Here is a 19,983-nt window from a genome sequence, read left to right on the forward strand (position 1 = left end):
GTCACCGCGGTGGCCACAACTCCTCGTCCTCCCCGGTGTCACCGCAGGTGCCACAACTCCTCGTCCCCGCCGGTGTCACCGCGGTGGCCACAACTCCTCGTCCTCCCCGGTGTCACCGCGGTGGCCACAGCTCCTCGTCCCCGCCGGTGTCACCGTGGCGGCCACAACTCCTCGTCCTCGCTGGTGTCACCGCAGGTGCCACAAGTCCTCGTCCTCCCCGGTGTCACCGCAGGTGCCACAACTCCTCGTCCCCGACGGTGTCACCGCGGTGGCCACAACTCCTCGTCCTCCCCGGTGTCACCGCAGGTGCCACAACTCCTCGTCCCCGACGGTGTCACCGCGGTGGCCACAACTCCTCGTCCCCGCCGGCGTCACCGCAGTGGCCACAACTCCTCATCCTCCCCGGTGTCACCGCGGTGGCCACAACTCCTCGTCCTCCCCGGTGTCACTGCAGTGGCCACAACTCCTCGTCCTCGCCGGTGTCACCGCGGTGGCCACAACTCCTCGTCCCCGCCGGTGTCACCGCGGGTGCCACAACTCCTCGTCCTCCCCGGTGTCACCGCGGTGGCCACAACTCCTCGTCCTCCCCGGTGTCACCGCGGGTGCCACAACTCCTCGTCCTCCCCGGCGTCACCGCAGTGGCCACAACTCCTCGTCCTCGCTGGTGTCACCGCGGTGGCCACAACTCCTCGTCCTCCCTAGTGTCACCGCGGCGGCCACAGCTCCTCGTCCCCGACGGTGTCACCGCGGGTGCCACAACTCCTCGTCCCCGCCGGTGTCACCGCAGTGGCCACAACTCCTCGTCCTCCCCGGTGTCACCGCAGTGGCCACAACTCCTCGTCCCCGCCGGTGTCACCGCGGGGTGCCACCAGCACTCGCCCCCGCCGGTGTCACCCCACGGGCGGGGGTCCCCCGGCTGCCGCCGCCCCGCGGGGTGCGGGGGTCCCCGTGCCCCCCCCCTCCCCCCCCCCGTCATACCTCCGACTCCAGGCTGGAGAAGTGGGCGGAGCCTCGCCGCGCCCCCAGCGCCTCCGCCCCGCCCCCGCCCCCCGCAGCCGTGGTGGGGGGAGGGGGGCCGAGGGGGGGGGGGCCCCCCCCCACCCCCAGGGCCCCCCCCAGCCCCCCGCCCCCTCCCCAGGCGCTCAGATCCTCCAGGCTGCGGGAGGCCGGGGGGGGGCGGCGGGCGGCGCAGGGGGGGGCCGTGACGGCGGGGAGGGGGGGGGGACCCCCCAAAACCCCCCCCAGGGGGCCCCCCCAAAGCGAGCAGCTCGGGGGGGGGCCCCCAATGCGTCCCCCCCTTCCCAATCCCGCAGCCGCTCGGCCGAGCAACTGCGGCAGCGGGGGGGCGGGGGGGGGAAGCCGGGGGGGGTCCCCAAAATCTCCAGGCTCCCCCAAGCCCCCCCGTAGCCCCCCCGCCCCCCCAGGGTCCCCCCAGTTTTTCGGCCGACCAGCAGCGCCCCGGGGGGGGGGCCCCGCTCCCTCCCCGGGGAGGTGCAGAAATAGGGGGGGGGTGGTGGGGGGGCGGGGGCGGGGGGGGGCGCACCAGCAGGGGGGGGGCAGGGTGGGGGGGGGCGGGGGGTTGGGGGGGGGGCCCCCGGGGGGGGGTCGCACCCTTCCGACTTCTCGAATCGGAGAGTTCGGGGTAGAGGGGAGGCGGGGGGGGAGGGGCGACGAAAGCGGGGTGCCCCCGGCAGAGGTGGGGGCGGGGAGGGGGGGGGTGGGGGTGGGGGCGGAGGAGGGGTTGCGTTTCGGGGTCCCCTCCCCCCCCCCGGGGGGGGCGGCGGCTCCGTTCGCGGGGGGGGGCGGCGAGGGGGGGGGGGGGCTGCGCTCGTCCTCGTAGGCCAAGCGCGCGTAGGCGAAGGGGGGGTCCCCGCCCCCCCCCTCCCGCGGCCCCCCCAGGCTCTCGTAGAGCCCCCGCAGGGAGCGGCGGGGCCAGGGGGGGGTGAAGGGGTCGGGGGGGCCCCCCCCCGGGGGGGGGGTAGTAATTCGGGGGGGTGCGGGGGGGGGGTGCGGGGGGCAGGGCCCCCCCCGGCTCAGCCCTTGGGGTTCGATGGGGCCGTAGAAGCGGTGAAAGGCGTCGGGGGGGCCCCGGCGGGGGGGGGGAGGGGTGCGGGGGGGGCGGGAGCGCTCGGGGGGGAGGGGGCGGCGGTCGCGGGGGGGGTGGGGGGGTGGGGAGGGCGGGGGGGGGTTCGGGGGGGGGCAGGGGGGGCGGAGGGGGGGTGGGGGGGTGGGGGGGGTCTTCGGCGCTGCAGCAGCTGTACATGCCCTGGGGGGGACAGAGGGGGGGTGGCACCGGGCGGGGGGGGGGGGGGGGGGGGGGGGGGGCTGCCCCCCCTCCCTGTCCCCAACCCGGCCCCCGCGTCCCCATCTGCTCCCCCCACCCCCCCTCCCCGTGTCCCTGTCCCCACCTTCCCCGTGTCCCCACGTCCCCCGTGTCCCTGTCCCCGCCCCTCGTGTCCCCACCCGTGTCCCCGTGTCCCCACCCGTGTCCCCACGTCCCCACGTCCCCCCATCCCCATCCCCATGTCCCCACCCTGCTCCTCCCACCCCTGTCCCCACGTCCAGTGTCCCCCCCGTGTCCCCCGCTGTCCCCCCGCTGTCCCCCGTGTCCCCCCGTGTCCCCGCTGTCCCCCGTGTCCCCCTGTGTCCCCCCGTGTCCCCGCTGTCCCCCGTGTCCCCCCATGTCCCCCCGTGTCCCCGCTGTCCCCCATGTCCCCCTGTGTCCCCCGCTGTCCCCCCATGTCCCCACGTCCCCATGTCCCCCCCGTGTCCCCGCTGTCCCCCGTGTCCCCCGTGTCCCCCCATGTCCCCCCCGTGTCCCCCCATGTCCCCCCGTGTCCCCCCGTGTCCCCGCTGTCCCCCGTGTCCCCACGTCCCATGTCCCCCCCGTGTCCCCGCTGTCCCCCGTGTCCCCCCATGTCCCCCCCGTGTCCCCCCATGTCCCCCCGTGTCCCCCCGTGTCCCCGCTGTCCCCCGTGTCCCCACGTCCCCATGTCCCCCCCGTGTTCCCGCTGTCCCCGTGTCCCCCATGTCCCCCCATGTCCCCGTGCCCCCGCTGTCCCCCGTGTCCCCCTGTCCCCCCATGTCCCCCCCTGTCCCCCATGTCCCCCATGTCCCCCTGTGCCCCCGTGTCCCCCCCGTGTCCCCCGTGTCCCCGCTGCCCCCCCGCTGTCCCCCGTGTCCCCACGTCCCATGTCCCCCGTGTCCCCGCTGTCCCCCGTCCCATGTCCCCCGCTGCCCCCCCGCTGCCCCCGTGTCCCCCGCGGCCCCCCGTGCCCACCCGCGGCCCCCATGGCCCCCCTGTCCCCCCCTGTCCCCCCATGTCCCCCATGTCCCCCCGTGTCCCACGTCCCCACGTCCCCCCCGTCCCCCCCTGTCCCCCCCCCTGTCCCCCATGTCCCCCCGTGTCCCCGCGCCCCCCATGGCCCCCCCCGTACCCTGCTGAAGGCCAGGAGGCAGCGGAGGCGGCCGGGCGGCCCCAGGCAGTGCCGCAGCTTCCAGTGGACCAGGTGCTCCCAGGCGAAGACCAGCAGGCTCAGCCCCATGGCCACCAGCAGCATGTAGAAGACCCCCGCCATGTTGTCGATGTCCAGCTTGCTGCTCATCACCTCCAGCTTCTCCTGGTGGCAGATCCCGACAGCCACAGGCGCTCCAGCATCTCGATCTCGTCTGGGGAGGCGGGGAGGGGGCACCCTCAGGGGGGGGGGGCACCTCGGGGGGGGGGGGGGGGGTCATCTTGGGGGTTTGGGGGGGGCATCTTGGGGGTTTGGGGGTCACCTCAGGGGGGTTGGAGGGCCATCTCAGAGGGTTTGGGGGCACCTCAGGGGTGGGGGGGCACCTCGGGGGGTTGGGAGGGGCACCTCAGGGGGTGGGGGGGCATCTTGGGGGTGGGGGGGGTCATCTTGGGGGGTTTGGGGGTCACCTCAGGGGGTTGGAGGGCCATCTCAGAGGGTTTGGGGGCACCTCAGGGGGTTTGGGGGCACCTCAGGGGGTGGGGGGGGCACCTCGGGGGGTGGGGGGGGGCATCTTGGGGGGTGGGGGGGGGTCATCTTGGGGGTTTAGGGGGTACCTCAGGGGGTGGGGGGGCACCTCGGGGGGTTGGAGGGGCAACTCAGGGGGTTTGGGGGGTCACCTCGGGGGGTGGGGGGGGCATCTTGGGGGTTTGGGGGGCACCTCAGGGGGTGTGGGGGGCACCTCAGGGGGGGGGGGGCACCTCAGGGGGTGGGGGGGGCACCTCAGGGGGTGGGGGGGCATCTTGGGGGGTGGGGGGGTCATCTTGGGGGTTTGGGGGTCACCTCAGGGGGTTGGAGGGCCATCTCAGAGGGTTTGGGGGGCACCTCAGGGGGTTTGGGGGCACCTCAGGGGGTGGGGGGGCACCTCAGGGGGTGGGGGGGGCATCTTGGGGGTGTGGGGGCACCTCAGAGGGTTTAGGGGGCACCTCAGGGGGTGGGGGGGGCACCTCAGGGGGTTTGGGGGCACCTTGTAGGGTTGGAGGGTCATCTCGGGGGTTGGAGGGTCACCCCACGGAGTGGGGGTGCCACCCCAGCTGGTTTGGGGGGGGTCACCTCAGAGGGGTTTGGGGGGTCACCTCAGAGGGTTTGGGGGTCATCTCGGGGGTTGGGGGGCACCTCAGGGGGTTGGGGGTGACATTGTAGGGTTGGGGGTCACCCTGTGGGGTGTGGGGGTCACTTTGGGGGGTGTGGGGGTCACCCCAGGGAGGGGCCGATGCTGTGTGGTGCTGCACACCCCCAGCCACCCCAAACACCCCCAAACACTCCTTGAGACAACCGGACACCCCCACCCCCCCCAGACACAGCCAGACCCCCCCTGACCCCCCTCAAATCCACCCAGACGCCTCCCAGACCCCCCCAGCCCCCTCTCAGACCCCCCCCCAGACCCCCCCAGCCCCCTCTCAGACCCCCTCAGGCCCCCAGACCCTTCTCAGACCCCTCCCAGAACCCCTCAGGCCCCCAGACCCCTCTCAGACCCCCCCCCAGGACCCCCAGATCCCCTCAGGCCCCTCTCAGACCCCCCCAGGACCCCTCAGACCCCCAGACCCCTCTCAGACCCCCCCCCAGGACCCCCCAGATCCCCTCAGGCCCCTCTCAGACCCCCCCAGGACCCCTCAGACCCCCTAAGCCCCTCCAAGAATCCCCCAGACCCCGTCAGGCCCCCCAGGCCCCTCTCAGACCCCCCCAGGACCCCTCAGACCCCCAGGCCCCTCTCAGACCCCCCCAGGACCCCTCAGACCCCCAGGCCCCTCTCAGACCCCCCCCAGGACCCCTCAGACCCCCAGGCCCCTCTCAGACCCCCCCAGGACCCCTCAGACCCCCAGGCCCCTCTCAGACCCCCCCCAGGACCCCTCAGACCCCCAGGCCCCTCTCAGACCCCCCCCAGATCCCCTCAGACCCCCTCAGACCCCTCTCAGACCCCCCCCCAGGACCCCTCAGACCCCCCCCCAGGACCCCTCAGACCCCCAGGCCCCTCTCAGACCCCCCCCAGGACCCCTCAGACCCCAGGCCCCTCTCAGACCCCCCCAGATCCCCTCAGACCCCCTCAGACCCCTCTCAGACCCCCCCCCAGGACCCCTCAGACCCCCCCCAGGACCCCTCAGACCCCCAGGCCCCTCTCAGACCCCCCAGGACCCCTCAGACCCCCTCAGGCCCCTCTCAGACCCCCCCAGGACCCCTCAGACCCCCCGACCCCTCTCAGACCCCCCCAGGACCCCCCAGATCCCCCCAGGACCCTCAGACCCCCCCCCAGGACCCCTCAGACCCCCAGGCCCCTCTCAGACCCCCCCCCCAGGACCCCCCAGATCCCCCCAGACCCCTCTCAGACCCCCCCCAGGACCCCTCAGACCCCCAGGCCCCTCTCAGACCCCCCCAGGACCCCTCAGACCCCCCCCCAGGACCCCTCAGACCCCCAGGCCCCTCTCAGACCCCCCCAGGACCCCCAGATCCCCCCAGGCCCCTCTCAGACCCCCCCAGGACCCCTCAGACCCCCCCAGGCCCCTCTCAGACCCCCCCAGACCCCCCCTCACCGTCGCCAGGAGCTGGAGCAGGGCCAGGTCGACGGGGCGCTTCCAGCGGGAGCCGCGCTGCAGGGCGATGCCGTAGCCGGTGGAGGCGAAGACCTTGCCGGAGCCGATGGTGACCAGCTTGCAGCCCTCCTCCTTCCGCGCCATGTAGTTCAGCACCGCCGCGTCGTAGATGAAGGCGTCCAGCTTCCTGCGCCCCGCCGCGGCGTTGGCTGCGCCCCCGAGCCACGCCCCCGGGCCGCAGACCCCGCCCACCACCACCCAGCCCCACCCACAGCCTCACCTGTACCTCTAAGCCCTGCCCACAGCCCCACCCATAGTCCTAAGCCCCGCCCACATCCCCACAAGCCCCACCCACAGCCTCATCATCTTCCAAAGCCCCGCCCACATCCCACAAGCCCCTCCCACAGCCTCATCTGTACCCCTAAGCCCTGCCCACAGCCCCACCCATAGTCCTAAGCCCCGCCCACATCCCCACAAGCCCCACCCACAGCCTCATCCATCTTCCAAAGCCCCGCCCACAGCCCACAAGCCCCACCCACAGCCTCATCGTGTATCCCTAAGCCCCACCCACAGCGTCATCTATAACCCAAGCCCCCGCCCACAGCCCACAAGCCCCTCCCACAGCCTCATCTGTACCCCTAAGCCCTGCCCACAGCATAACCCATAGCCCTAAGCCCCGCCCACATCCCACAAGCCCCACCCACAGCCTCATCTATAACCAAGCCCCGCCCACAGCCCACAAGCCCCTCCCACAGCCTCATCTGTACCCCTGAGCCCCGCCCGCAGCATAACCCATAGCCCTAAGCCCCGCCCACATCCCACAAGCCCCACCCACAGCTTCACCTGTACCCCAAGCCCCGCCCACAGCCCACAAGCCCCACCCACAGCCTCACCCACACTCCTAAGCCCCGCCAACAGTCACCAAGCTCCACCCACAGCCTCACCCATAGCCCTAAGCCCCACCCACAGCCCCACCCACAGCCCCACCTGTACCCCTAAGCCCCACCCACAGCCCACCCATAGCCCTAAGCCCCGCCCACAGCCCTACCTGTACCCCTAAGCCCCACCCACAGCCCCCACCCACAGCCCTAAGCCCCCACCCACAGCCTCCCATTACCCCTAAGCCCCGCCACATCCCTAGGCCCCACCCACAACCCCCAGCTCCACCCCTTACCACCCCTCAGGCCCCTCCCCTTCCCCAGACCCCACCCACTCCCCAGGCCCCACCCTCAACCCAGCCCCCCCAGCCCTCCCCTCCCTCCCTCCCAGGCCCCTCCCCAAGCCCCGCCCCACCCCAGGCCCCACCCACCCCCAGGCCCCGCCCCCCCCCGCAGGCCCCGCCCCCCCGCTGACCCGGTCTTGAGGTGGTGCAGGGCGTCCTCCACCCCGCGCTGGTTGTACTTGACCATGTAGCTGTGCATGTCGGGGTAGTTGCTGCGGATGTTCTTCTCCGTGCTGCCGTTGGGCACCGTCCCGAACTTGAGCGGGGGGTACTGCTCCTGCGGGCGCTGGAACTGCCCCGGGCGTCAGCCCCGCGCACAGCCGCACCCACACCCGCCCGCACCCGCCGGCACCCACACCCGCCCACCGACACCCACACCCGCCCGCCGGCACCTACACCCGCCCGCCGGCACCTACACCCGCCCGCCGGCACCCACACCTGCCCACCGGCACCCACACCTGCCCACTGGCACCTACACCCACCCACTGACACCTACACCCACTCACCGGCACCCACACCCGCCCGCTGGCACCTACACCCACCCACTGACACCTACACCCGCTCACCGGCACCCACACCCGCCCGCTGGCACCCACACCTGCCCACACCCGCCCACCGGCACCTACACCCGCCCGCCAGCACCCACACCCGCCCACTGACACCCCACACCCGCCCACCGGCACCTACACCCGCTCACCGGCACCCACACCCGCCCACTGACACCCACACCCGCCCACCGGCACCCACAGCCACACACACTGCCAACAGGCACACACAGGCACCCACATCCATCCACGAACACCCATAGGACACCCATGGACCCATAGACACCCATGGACACCCACAACCGCCCACAAGCACCCACAGGCACCCAGAGACACCCCCAACCCCCCCAGACACCCCCAACCCCGCCCCCAGACACCCCCAAACCCCTCCCACCTCCCCACGGACACCCCCAACCCCCCCCCAGACACCCCCAAACCCCCACTTACACCCCCAAACCCCTCCCACCTCCCCACGGACACCCCCAACCCCCCCCACAGACACCCCCAACCCCCCCCAGACACCCCCCAAACCCCTCCCACCTCCCCACAGACACCCCCAACCCCCCCCACAGACACCCCCAAACCCCCACTTACACCCCCAAACCCTCCCACCTCCCCCCAGACACCCCCAACCCCGCCCCCCAGACACCCCCAAACCCCTCCCACCTCCCCACAGACACCCCCAACCCCCCCCAGACACCCCCAAACCCCTCCCACCTCCCCACGGACACCCCCAACCCCCCCCAGACACCCCCAAACCCCCACTTACACCCCCAAACCCCTCCCACCTCCCCACGGACACCCCCAACCCCCCCCAGACACCCCCCAACCCCCCCAGACACCCCCCAAACCCCTCCCACCTCCCCACGGACACCCACAACCCCCCCCCAGACACCCCCCAACCCCCCCCAGACACCCCCAAACCCCTCCCACCTCCCCACGGACACCCACACCCCCCCCCAGACACCCCCAACCCCCCCAGACACCCCCAAAACCGCCCACTTACACCCCCAAACCCCCTCCCACCTCCCCCCAGATACCCCCAACCCCCCCAGACACCCCCAAACCCCTCCCACCTCCCCACAGACACCCCCAACCCCCCCCCCAGACACCCCCAAACCCTCCCACCTCCCCCCAGACACCCCAACCCCCCCCCCCCAGACACCCCCAAACCCCTCCCCACCTCCCACAGACACCCCCCAACCCCCCCCAGACACCCCCAACCCCGCCCCCAGACACCCCCAAACCCCTCCCACCTCCCCACGGACACCCCCAACCCCCCCCAGACACCCCCAAACCCCCTCCCACCTCCCCACAGACACCCCCAACCCCCCCCCCCAGACACCCCCAAACCCCCCAGACACCCCCAAACCCCTCCCACCTCCCCACAGACACCCCCAACCCCCCCCAGACACCCCCAAACCCCTCCCACCTCCCCCCAGACACCCACACCCCCCCCAGACACCCCCAAACCCCCACTTACACCCCCAAACCCCTCCCACCTCCCCCCAGACACCCCCAAACCCCCCCCCCAGACACCCCCAAACCCCTCCCACCTCCCCACAGACACCCCCAACCCCCCCCCCCCAGACACCCCCAAACCCCTCCCACCTCCCCAGGGACACCCCCAACCCCCCCCAGACACCCCCCAACCCCCCCAGACACCCCCAAACCCCTCCCACCTCCCCACGGACACCCCCAACCCCCCCCAGACACCCCCAAACCCCTCCCACCTCCCCACAGACACCCCCAACCCCCCCCCCCAGACACCCCCAACCCCCCCAGGACACCCCCAAACCCCCTCCCACCTCCCCACAGACACCCCCAACCCCCCCCAGACACCCCCAAACCCCTCCCACCTCCCCCCAGACACCCACACCCCCCCCAGACACCCCCAAACCCCCACTTACACCCCCAAACCCCTCCCACCTCCCCCCAGACACCCCCAAACCCCCCCCCAGACACCCCCAAACCCCTCCCACCTCCCCACAGACACCCCCAACCCCCCCCCCCAGACACCCCCAAACCCCTCCCACCTCCCCAGGGACACCCCCAACCCCCCCCAGACACCCCCAAACCCCTCCCACCTCCCCACGGACACCCCCAACCCCCCCAGACACCCCCAAACCCCCACTTACACCCCCAAACCCCTCCCACCTCCCCCCCAGACACCCCCAACCCCCCCCCAGACACCCCCAAACCCCCTCCCACCTCCCCCCAGACACCCCCAACCCCCCCCCACCTCCCCAGGGACACCCACACCCCCCCCAGACACCCCCAAACCCCTCCCACCTCCCCTCAGACACCCCCTAAACCCCCCCCACCTCCCCACGGACACCCCCAACCCCCCCCCCCCCAGACACCCCCAAACCCCCACTTACACCCCAAACCCCTCCCACCTCCCCCCAGACACCCCCAACCCCCCCCCCAGACACCCCCAAACCCCTACCACCTCCCCAGGGACACCCACACCCCCCCCCAGACACCCCCCAACCCCCCCAGACACCCCCAAACCCCCACTTACACCCCCAAACCCCTCCCACCTCCCCCCAGACACCCCCAACCCCCCCCCAGACACCCCCAACCCCCCCCCACCTCCCCAGGGACACCCACCCCCAGCCTCCGCGCCCCCAGAGCCGCGTGCCGCGCCGGCTGTCACCCCGCCGGCTGTCACCCCGCCGGGTCACCCCGCGGGTACCTTGCGGTCGCTGAGCCCCGAGACGGTGTCGACGTACTCCTCCTGGATCATGAAGGCGGCCAGGTTGGCGGTGTAGCTGGCGAGGAAGATGACGGCGAAGAAGGCCCAGACCAGGACCATGATCTTGCTGGTGGTGCCCTTGGGGTTCTCCACCGGCACCGAGTTGTTGAAGACCAGGGCCCACAGCAGCCAGATGGACTTGCCGATGGTGAACTTGGAGCCACCGGCGCCTGGGGACGGGGACGGCGTCACCCCAGGGATGGGGTCGTCGTGGGGACGGGGACGGTGGCACCGCGGGGATGGTGGCACCGTGGGGACGGGGACGGTGGCACCGTGGGGATGGTGTCACCGTGGGGACGGGGATGGTGTCACCGAGGGGATGGTGTCACCGTGGGGATGGGGATGGTGAGGATGGGGATGGTGTCACCGAGGGAACGGGGACGGTGTCACCGTGGGGACGGGGATGGTGAGGATGGAGATGGTGTCACCGTGGGGATGGGGACGGTGTCACCGCGGGGACGGGGATGGTGAGGATGGGGATGGTGTCACCGCGGGAATGGGGATGGTGTCACCGCGGGGACGGGGATGGTGTCACCGTGGGGACGGGGATGGTGAGGATGGGGATGGTGTCACCGCGGGGATGGGGACGGTGTCACCACAGGGATGGTGTCACCGCGGGGACGGGGATGGTGAGGATGGGGATGGTGTCACCAAGGGAATGGGGATGGTGTCACCGTGGGGACGGGGATGGTGAGGATGGGGATGGTGTCACCAAGGGAATGGGGATGGTGTCACCGCGGGGACGGGGATGGTGTCACCGAGGGGATGGGGATGGTGAGGATGGGGATGGTGTCACCGAGGGGACGGGGATGGTGTCACCGTGGGGACGGGGATGGTGAGGATGGGGATGGTGTCACCAAGGGAATGGGGATGGTGTCACCGCGGGGACAGGGATGGTGTCACCGTGGGGACGGGGATGGTGAGGATGGGGATGGTGTCACCGAGGGGACGGGGATGGTGTCACCGTGGGGATGGGGATGGTGAGGATGGGGATGGTGTCACCGCGGGGATGGGGATGGTGTCACCGTGGGGATGGGGATGGTGAGGATGCGGATGGTGTCACCAAGGGAATGGGGATGGTGTCACCGCGGGGACAGGGATGGTGTCACCGTGGGGATGGGGATGGTGTCACCGTGGGGATGGGGATGGTGAGGATGCGGATGGTGTCACCAAGGGAATGGGGATGGTGTCACCGCGGGGACAGGGATGGTGTCACCGTGGGGATGGGGATGGTGAGGATGGGGATGGTGTCACCGAGGGAATGGGGATGGTGTCACCGAGGGGACGGGGATGGTGTCACCGCGGGGACGGGGATGGTGAGGATGGGGATGGTGTCACCGCGGGGACGGGGATGGTGAGAATGGAGATGGTGTCACCAAGGGAACGGGGACGGTGTCACCGCGGGGACGGGGATGGTGTCACCGTGGGGATGGTGTCACCGTGGGGACGGGGATGGTGAGAATGGAGATGGTGTCACCGAGGGAATGGGGATGGTGTCACCATGGGGACGGGGATGGTGTCACCGAGGGGATGGGGATGGTGTCACCGCGGGGACGGGGATGGTGTCACCGTGGGGACGGGGATGGTGAGAATGGAGATGGTGTCACCGAGGGAATGGGGATGGTGTCACCGTGGGGACGGGGATGGTGTCACCGAGGGGATGGGGATGGTGTCACCGCGGGGACGGGGACAGTGTCACCACGGGAATGGGGATGGTGAGGACGGGGACAGTGTCACCCTGGGGATGGTGTCACCGCGGGGACGGGGATGGTGTAACCGTGGGGATAGGGACAGCGTCACCCTGGGGACGGGGATGGCAGGGACAGGGACAGCATCACCGCAGAGACACTGTCACTGTGGGGACAGGGACGGTGTCACCCCAGGGACGGTGTCACCACAGGGAGAGGGACGGTGTCACCATGGGAATGAGGACAGTGAGGATGGGGATGGTGTCACCCGGGGAAGAGGGACAGCATCACCCCGGGGACAGGGACAGTGTCACCACAGGGACAGGGACAGTGTCACCGCGGGGACGGGGGTCCCCCGACACCCCCCACCCTCCTCGGGGACACCCCGGGGGTGAAGCCAGCGCTGTGCCGGGGCACTACCACGTCCCCCATCTCTCCGCTTGTCACCCCGAGCGTGTCCCCGCCACCTGTCCCCCCCTCCCCGGGTGACACGGGGCTGTCACCCCGCCGAGGGCGGGGCGGGGAGGTGACACACTCACGTTGGCCGGCTGCCAGGCTGCGGTTGTAGCCCACGGGGCTGAAGTACTCAAAGATGAAGACGGTGACGGCCACCACCGTCAGGCACATGACGAACATCATCACCCAGACGGCCGGGCTGTAGGGCTCTGCGGGGGAACAAGGAGGGGACACCCCGTCACCCGCAGGCTGGTGGGGTGTCCCTGTCACCCCTCCGCGTCCGCCTGTCCCTCCCGTGTCCGTCCGTACCCAGGAAGGCGGAGGGGGAGACGGTGCCGTTGCTGCGGGACACCATGACGCTGATCCCCGTCTCCACGAAGGGGACGGAGAAGTCGATGATCTCCGAGCGTTCCTCGTTAATGGTTAACGAGCCGATCGCCATGTCGGCTCGGCGGTAAAACACCTGGGGGGGGGCGTGGTCGACATGGGCGTGGTCGACATGGGCGTGGTCGACATGGGCGTGGTCAAACAGGGGGTGGGATCGAGGTGGAAGAGCCAATAAAAGGGCAGGGACGGGGCAGGGGGAAGCAGCAAAATGGTGGTAGGGTGGGGAGGGGGTGGGGCCAGCAGTGGGAGGGGCCAGCAAGGGGGTGGAGCCATGCAAAGGGCGTGTCTAGGAGGTGTGAAGGGGCGGGGCTTGTGTGCTACATCAGGGCCCGCCCCCTTCCCCTCCCGGATTCCTGGGTCCCCCGGGGCGGGGGGGGGGGGCTCTCCCCAGACCCCCAAGTTCCCCCCCCACAATGGGGGGGCTCCCCCCGACCCCCTGGGCCCCCCAGAGGCAGTGGGGGGGCTCACCTCGGCCCCCCCAGGCCCCCCCTTTAGCAGTGGGGGGCTCTCCCCAAACCCCTGGGTCCCCCCCCCACAATGGGGGGGCTCCCCCTGAACCCCTACGTCCCCCCAAGGGCAGAGGGGGGCTCTCCCTGGACCCCCAGACCCCCCCATGGGGGGGGGTTTTCTCCCTGGACCCCCAGCCCCCCCCAAGGGTGATGGGGGGCTCCCCCTGAATCCCAGCTCCCCCAAGGGCGATGGGGGGCTCCCCCTGAACCCCAGCCCCCCCAAGGGCGATGGGGGGCTCTCCTGGCCCCCAGGCCCCCCCAAGGGCGATGGGGGGCTCCACCTGAACCCCAGCCCCCCCAAGGGTGATGGGGGGCTCTCCTGGCCCCCAGGCCCCCCAAGGGTGATGGGGGGCTCCCCCTGAACCCCAGCCCCCCCAAGGGTGACGGGGGGCTCCACCTGAACCCCAGCCCCCCCAAGGGTGATGGGGGGCTCTCCTGGCCCCCAGGCCCCCCAAGGGCGATGGGGGGCTCTCCCCAGAACCCCAGCCCCCCCCCCAAGGGTGATGGGGGGCTCTCCTGGCCCCCAGCCCCCCCCCAAGGGCGATGGGGGGCTCCCCCTGAACCCCAGCCCCCCCCCCAAGGGCGATGGGGGGCTCTCCTGGCCCCCAGGCCCCCCAAGGGTGATGGGGGGCTCCCCCTGAACCCCAGCCCCCCCAAGGGTGACGGGGGGCTCCCCCTGAACCCCAGCCCCCCCCCAAGGGTGATGGGGGGCTCTCCTGGCCCCCAGCCCCCCCAAGGGTGATGGGGGGCTCCCCCTGAACCCCAGCCCCCCCCCAAGGGTGATGGGGGGCTCTCCTGGCCCCCCGGCCCCCCCCAAGGGTGATGGGGGGCTCCCCCTGAACCCCAGCCCCCCCCCAAGGGTGATGGGGGGCTCTCCTGGCCCCCCGGCCCCCCCAAGGGCGATGGGGGGCTCTCCCGGCCCCCCGGGGCCGCGCGCGGGGGGGGTCCCACCTCTCCCACCATGCCGTTCCAGACGCCGTCGATCTTCTTGCCGTGCTTGCCGTTGGTGACCAGGTAGAGGTCGTAGGTGAAGCCGACGGTGCGGGCCAGGCGCTTGAGGATGTCGATGCAGAAGCCCTTGCAGCACTTCTTCTCGAAGAGCGCCGGCTCCGCCGAGGGGCTGCGGGGACGGTGGCGCTTGGGGACACCCCCGCGGTGGCGCTGGGGACACCCCCAGGGCGGTGGGGACACCCCCAGGGCGGCGGGGACACCGCAGTGGCGGTCGGGACACCCTCACGGCGGTGGTGGGGACACCCCCAGGGCGGTGGGGACACCCCCTGTGGCGGCGGGGACACCCACCTGGTGGTGGGGACACTCCCGCGGCAGTGGGGACACCCCCGCGGCGGTGGGGACACCCCTGTGGCGGTGGGGACACCCCCGTGGCAGTGGGGACACCCCCGCGGCGGCGGGGACACCCACCTGGCGGTGCGGTTGAGCTGCTTGCGGCAGGGGACGGAGTCGCGGATGCAGGTGCCGGTGGCGGGGTCGATGTTCTCCACGATGACGAAGGGACGCTCCTCCAGCGTGGCCACCGTCAGGTGTTGGTCATCGTCCACCGGCTGGAGGAATTTACCGTAACGCGACCAAACCGGGTACTTCATCCGCAGGATCCGGTGTTCCCAGCTGCCCACCTGCGAGGGACGACGGTGGTGGGTGGCACCTGCGTCACGCTCAGACTGATGTCACCGTTGGGGACAATCTGATGTCACCGCCATGGCCAGCGGGCGGCCCTACAGCCGGCCGGGTCCCCGGACAGACGGACACGGGGTCACCTCGGGGGGGAACTGGCCGAGGAAGGGTCCCGGGAGGAGGCTGAGTTTCCGCGTCACCGTCACCGGGCAGGCGTCACCGCCACCCCCTCAGGGCCGCGGTGTTGTGACGAGGCAGCGTGACACCGCAACGGCGGGGGGGTGAACGCCAGATGGTACCGCAGCCCTCGGGGGACACCGCGGAGCCGAGAGGAGCCGGCGCCACCAGGCCAACAGCCAGACGTCACCGTGACCGGAATGACAAACACCAGGAGGAGCAGACAGGCGCCCCGGGGGACGGTGACACCGCAGGGACGCGGTGCAGGCACTGGGGACACTCACCACCTCCCAGCTCCGCTCCTTGTTGAGGGAGATAACGACCAGCGAGGGGTTGACGAGGTAGCCGTCCTCGTTAAAGGAGAAATCCTTCTGCCCCCAGGTGATGTTCATGAAGTACCTGGGGGTCGCAACACCGTCACCGGGCTGTCACCTCCCCGAGCTGCAGGTGACAACCGCCGGCGGTGCCGCCGCACTCACCGGTGGAGGTTGTCATTGATCTGGGTGACGTTGGGGGCCCGACAGTCGTTGTTGAATTCGGGGATGAAGCCGTAGTCGCGCAGCAGCGCCTCGGCGCCCTTGGCCACGATGGCCACGCCGTTGTGCACCCGGTGTTGCAGGTCGTCCCGCCAACCGGCCGACAACACCGCGAACAAACCGGCGGGGAGGTGTTCCGGCAATTGGTCGCTTCCCCCCAGGTTGGTGCCAACCACGAACCAGATGTAACCGGGACCGGCTAAACCGGCGTCTCGCGCCGCTCGGAAAATGGCCTCGGCCTCTTCCCGCGAGCAGTAGAGGAGGCGGATTTGGGCGCTGACCTCACGCAGCTGCCGGCGCAACCGCGTCCCCTCGGGGTCGTCGGTCAAGTTGAGGGTGAGGACGCCGCGGTGTTCCCACCCGATGAAGCTGCTGTCGGTCAAAACCTCCACGTAGTCCACGAAGTCCTCGTAGCCGGGGAAGAGGGTGGTGACGACGGCGAAGGCCGTCCAGTCGTACTCCTCCAGCACCTCAAAGATCACCTGCAGCTGCTGCTCGGTGGAGGAGCCCAGCTGGAGGAAGGTGGAGCCCTTCTCCTGCGGGGGGGGGAGCGGGTGACAACAGGGGGACGGCTGTGACAGCAGGGTGGGGACGGCTGGGGGGGGCTCTAGACGTGGTTGGGGTTGGGGACAGTCGTGGTGGGTCTGGATACAGTTGGGGTTGGGGACAAGGACAGTCGGGTTGGGGACAGTCGTGGTGGGTCTAGACATGGTTGGGGATGGGGACAGTTGGGTTGGGGACGAGGACAGTTGGGTTGGGGACAGTCGTGGTGAGTCTGGGGACAGTTGGGTTGGGGACAGTCGGGTTGGGGACAGTCGTGGTGGGTCTGGATACAGTTGGGGACACTTGGGTGGCTCTAGGCGTGGTTGGGGTTGGGTTGGGGACAGTCGGGTGGCTCTAGGCATGGTTGGGGACAGTCGGGTGGCTCTAGGCGTGGTTGGGTTGGGGACAGTTGGGTGGCTCTAGGCGTGGTTGGGGACAGTCGGGTGGCTCTAGGCGTGGTTGGGGTTGGGTTGGGGACAGTCGGGTGGCTCTAGGCGTGGTTGGGGTTGGGGTTGGGGACAGTCGGGTGGCTCTAGGCATGGTTGGGGACAGTCGGGTGGCTCTAGGCGTGGTTGGGTTGGGGACAGTCGGGTGGCTCTAGGCATGGTTGGGGACAGTCGGGTGGCTCTAGGCGTGGTTGGGGTTGGGTTGGGGACAGTCGGGTGGCTCTAGGCGTGGTTGGGGTTGGGTTGGGGACAGTCGGGTGGCTCTAGGCATGGTTGGGGACAGTCGGGTGGCTCTAGGCGTGGTTGGGGTTGGGTTGGGGACAGTCAGGTGGCTCTAGGCGTGGTTGGGGTTGGGTTGGGGACAGTCGGGTGGCTCTAGGCGTGGTTGGGGTTGGGTTGGGGACAGTCGGGTGGCTCTAGGCATGGTTGGGGTTGGGTTGGGGACAGTCGGGTGGCTCTAGGCATGGTTGGGGACAGTCGGGTGGCTCTAGGTGTGGTTGGGGTTGGGTTGGGGACAGTCGGGTGGCTCTAGGTGTGGTTGGGGTTGGGTTGGGGACAGTCGGGTGGCTCTAGGCATGGTTGGGGACAATCGGGTGGCTCTAGGCGTGGTTGGGGTTGGGGACAGTCGGGTGGCTCTAGGCATGGTTGGGGACAGTCGGGTGGCTCTAGGCGTGGTTGGGGTTGGGGACAGTCGGGTGGCTCTAGGCATGGTTGGGGACAGTCGGGTGGCTCTAGGCGTGGTTGGGGTTGGGGACAGTCGGGTGGCTCTAGGCATGGTTGGGGACAGTCAGGTGGCTCTAGGCGTGGTTGGGTTGGGGACAGTCGGGTGGCTCTAGGCATGGTTGGGGACAGTCGGGTGGCTCTAGGTGTGGTTGGGGACAGTCGGGTGGCTCTAGGCATGGTTGGGGACAGTCAGGTGGCTCTAGGCGTGGTTGGGGTTGGGGACAGTCGGGTGGCTCTAGGCATGGTTGGGGACAGTCGGGTGGCTCTAGGCGTGGTTGGGGTTGGGGACAGTCGGGTGGCTCTAGGCGTGGTTGGGTTGGGGACAGTCGGGTGGCTCTAGGTGTGGTTGGGGTTGGGGACAGTCGGGTGGCTCTAGGCGTGGTTGGGGACAGTCGGGTGGCTCTAGGCGTGGTTGGGGTTGGGGACAGTCAGGTGGCTCTAGGCATGGTTGGGGTTGGGTTGGGGACAGTCGGGTGGCTCTAGGCGTGGTTGGGGACAGTCGGGTGGCTCTAGGCGTGGTTGGGGTTGGGTTGGGGACAGTCAGGTGGCTCTAGGCGTGGTTGGGGACAGTGGGGTGCCCCTAGACATGGTTGGGGTTGGGGACGGTTGGGTTGGGGACAATCGGGTGGGTCCAGAGATGGTTGGGGACAGTGGGGTGCCGCCAGCCCACGCCCCCCAGCCCTCCGTCACCCCCACCTTGGGCGTGAGGACGATGGCGGAGCCGCCGTTGATGCCGATGATGGGCACGGAGGTCTGGGCGGAGATGAAGTCGAGGATCTGAGCCACGGCCTCGGAGCGGGTGTCGTCCTCGAAGACGACGCCGTGGATGCGGAGGGAGGAGAGGACGTCGCACAGGCGGACGATCAAGCTACGGGGGTTGGTGTCGTTCAACACCACCCCCACCGGGTTGATTTCTAGGGAGAAGTTGCGGAAGGCGGCGGGGGCCAGGCGGGGCCCGGCGGGGCCGTAGGAGGCTCCGCTCAAGATCACGGCCACGTTCAGCGTCCGCCGGTTCCCCTCCGGCCGCGGCTCCAGGAAGGGGCTGGCGCAGGCCAAGGCCAGGGCGAAGAGCATCCTGCTGGCGGGGGCGGGGATCCGGGGGCTCATCGCGCCGCCGCTGCGCCCTGGGGGAGGGGGAAGGGGGGGGGCTGGTGGGAGAGGTGCCTACCAGTGCCCACCAGTGCTCACCAGTAACCCTCCCCGCAGCGGGAGAGGGTTAGGTGGAGGGAGAATGGTGGGACCAGGACCCCCCAGAACACACCCCCACATCAGGAGAGGGTCAGGCGGGGGCGGAATGGTGGGAGAGGTGCCCACCAGTGCCTCCCAGTAACCCCCAGTAACACCCCAGCACCAGGAGAGGACCAGGAGGGGGGAATGGTGGGAGAGGTGCCCACCAGTGCCTCCCAGTAACCCCCAGTAACACCCCAGCACCAGGAGAGGACCAGGAGGGGGGAATGGTGGGAGCAGTGCAGCCCAGTGCCTCCCAGTAACCCCCAGTAACACCCCAGCACCAGGAGAGGGTCAGGAGCAGGGGGAACTGGTGGGAGTGGTGCCCCCCAGTGCCCACCAGTACCCCCACACGCTGGGAGAGGGTCAGGCAGGAGGGGAATGGTGGGCACAGTGCCCACCAGTGCCTCCCAGTAACCCCCAGTAACACCCCAGCACCAGAAGAGGGTCAGGAGAGGGGGAAAGGGTGGGAGCGGTGCCCCCCAGTGCCCACCAGCATCCCCCAGTAACACCCCAGCACCAGGAGGGGGTCAGACAGGACTGGAGGGACCAGTGCCCCCCAGTGCCCCCAGCAGCCCCCTGCACTGGGAGAGGGTCAGGCAGAGGGGGACTGGTGGGACCAGTGCACCCCAGTATCCCCCAGTAACCCCCCTGCACCATGAGTAGGTCAGGCAGAGGGGGACTGGTGGGACCAGTGCACCCCAGTATCCCCCAGTAACCCCCCTGCACCATGAGTAGGTCAGGCAAGGGGGAACTGGTGTGACTGGTGCCTCCCCCCAGTGCTCCCAGTACCCACCAGTACTGCCCCACTGTGCTGAGGAGACAGCATTGGGCCTGGCCTGGGGCAACCAGTGCCTCCCAGTATCCTCCCAGTTCCCCCTGCCCCGCAGTGAGGCAGCGTCCGGCCGGCAGGACACGGCAGGACGCGGGGACACGCTCTGACACGCCAGGACGCTGTCACACGTCGTCACACGCCAGCACACGCCCCCCCCCCCCCCGGGGGGGGGTGACACGACACAGACAGACAGACGGACACCACCAGGGACAGGTGGACACTGGGGGGGGGGGGGGGGGGGTCACTGTCACCTCCCCCCCCC

At 70.7% G+C, this 19,983-nt stretch overlaps 1 protein-coding gene across 1 annotated transcript in view; it reads right to left on the bottom strand.

Annotated features, from left to right (window-relative positions):
- Window positions 1-18,766, bottom strand: part of LOC309603885 (glutamate receptor ionotropic, NMDA 2D-like) — a gene marked incomplete at both ends in the record, with an annotated part of 26,209 nt that extends 7,443 nt beyond the window's left edge. The window contains 14 exon segments of the mRNA XM_082338770.1: window positions 2,202-2,266; window positions 3,438-3,637; window positions 3,640-3,669; window positions 6,041-6,049; window positions 6,052-6,227; window positions 7,394-7,554; window positions 10,506-10,735; window positions 12,793-12,918; window positions 13,019-13,172; window positions 14,557-14,725; window positions 15,025-15,236; window positions 15,696-15,810; window positions 15,891-16,483; window positions 18,356-18,766. Coding sequence (XP_082194896.1) covers window positions 2,202-2,266; window positions 3,438-3,637; window positions 3,640-3,669; window positions 6,041-6,049; window positions 6,052-6,227; window positions 7,394-7,554; window positions 10,506-10,735; window positions 12,793-12,918; window positions 13,019-13,172; window positions 14,557-14,725; window positions 15,025-15,236; window positions 15,696-15,810; window positions 15,891-16,483; window positions 18,356-18,766 — 2,651 coding nt within the window.
- Between the last annotated feature and the right edge of the window lie 1,217 nt (window positions 18,767-19,983).

Source organism: Platalea leucorodia (genome assembly GCF_965183815.1).
Source record: "Platalea leucorodia genome assembly, contig: HAP1_HAP1_SCAFFOLD_232, whole genome shotgun sequence".
Taxonomy (NCBI): domain Eukaryota; kingdom Metazoa; phylum Chordata; class Aves; order Pelecaniformes; family Threskiornithidae; genus Platalea; species Platalea leucorodia.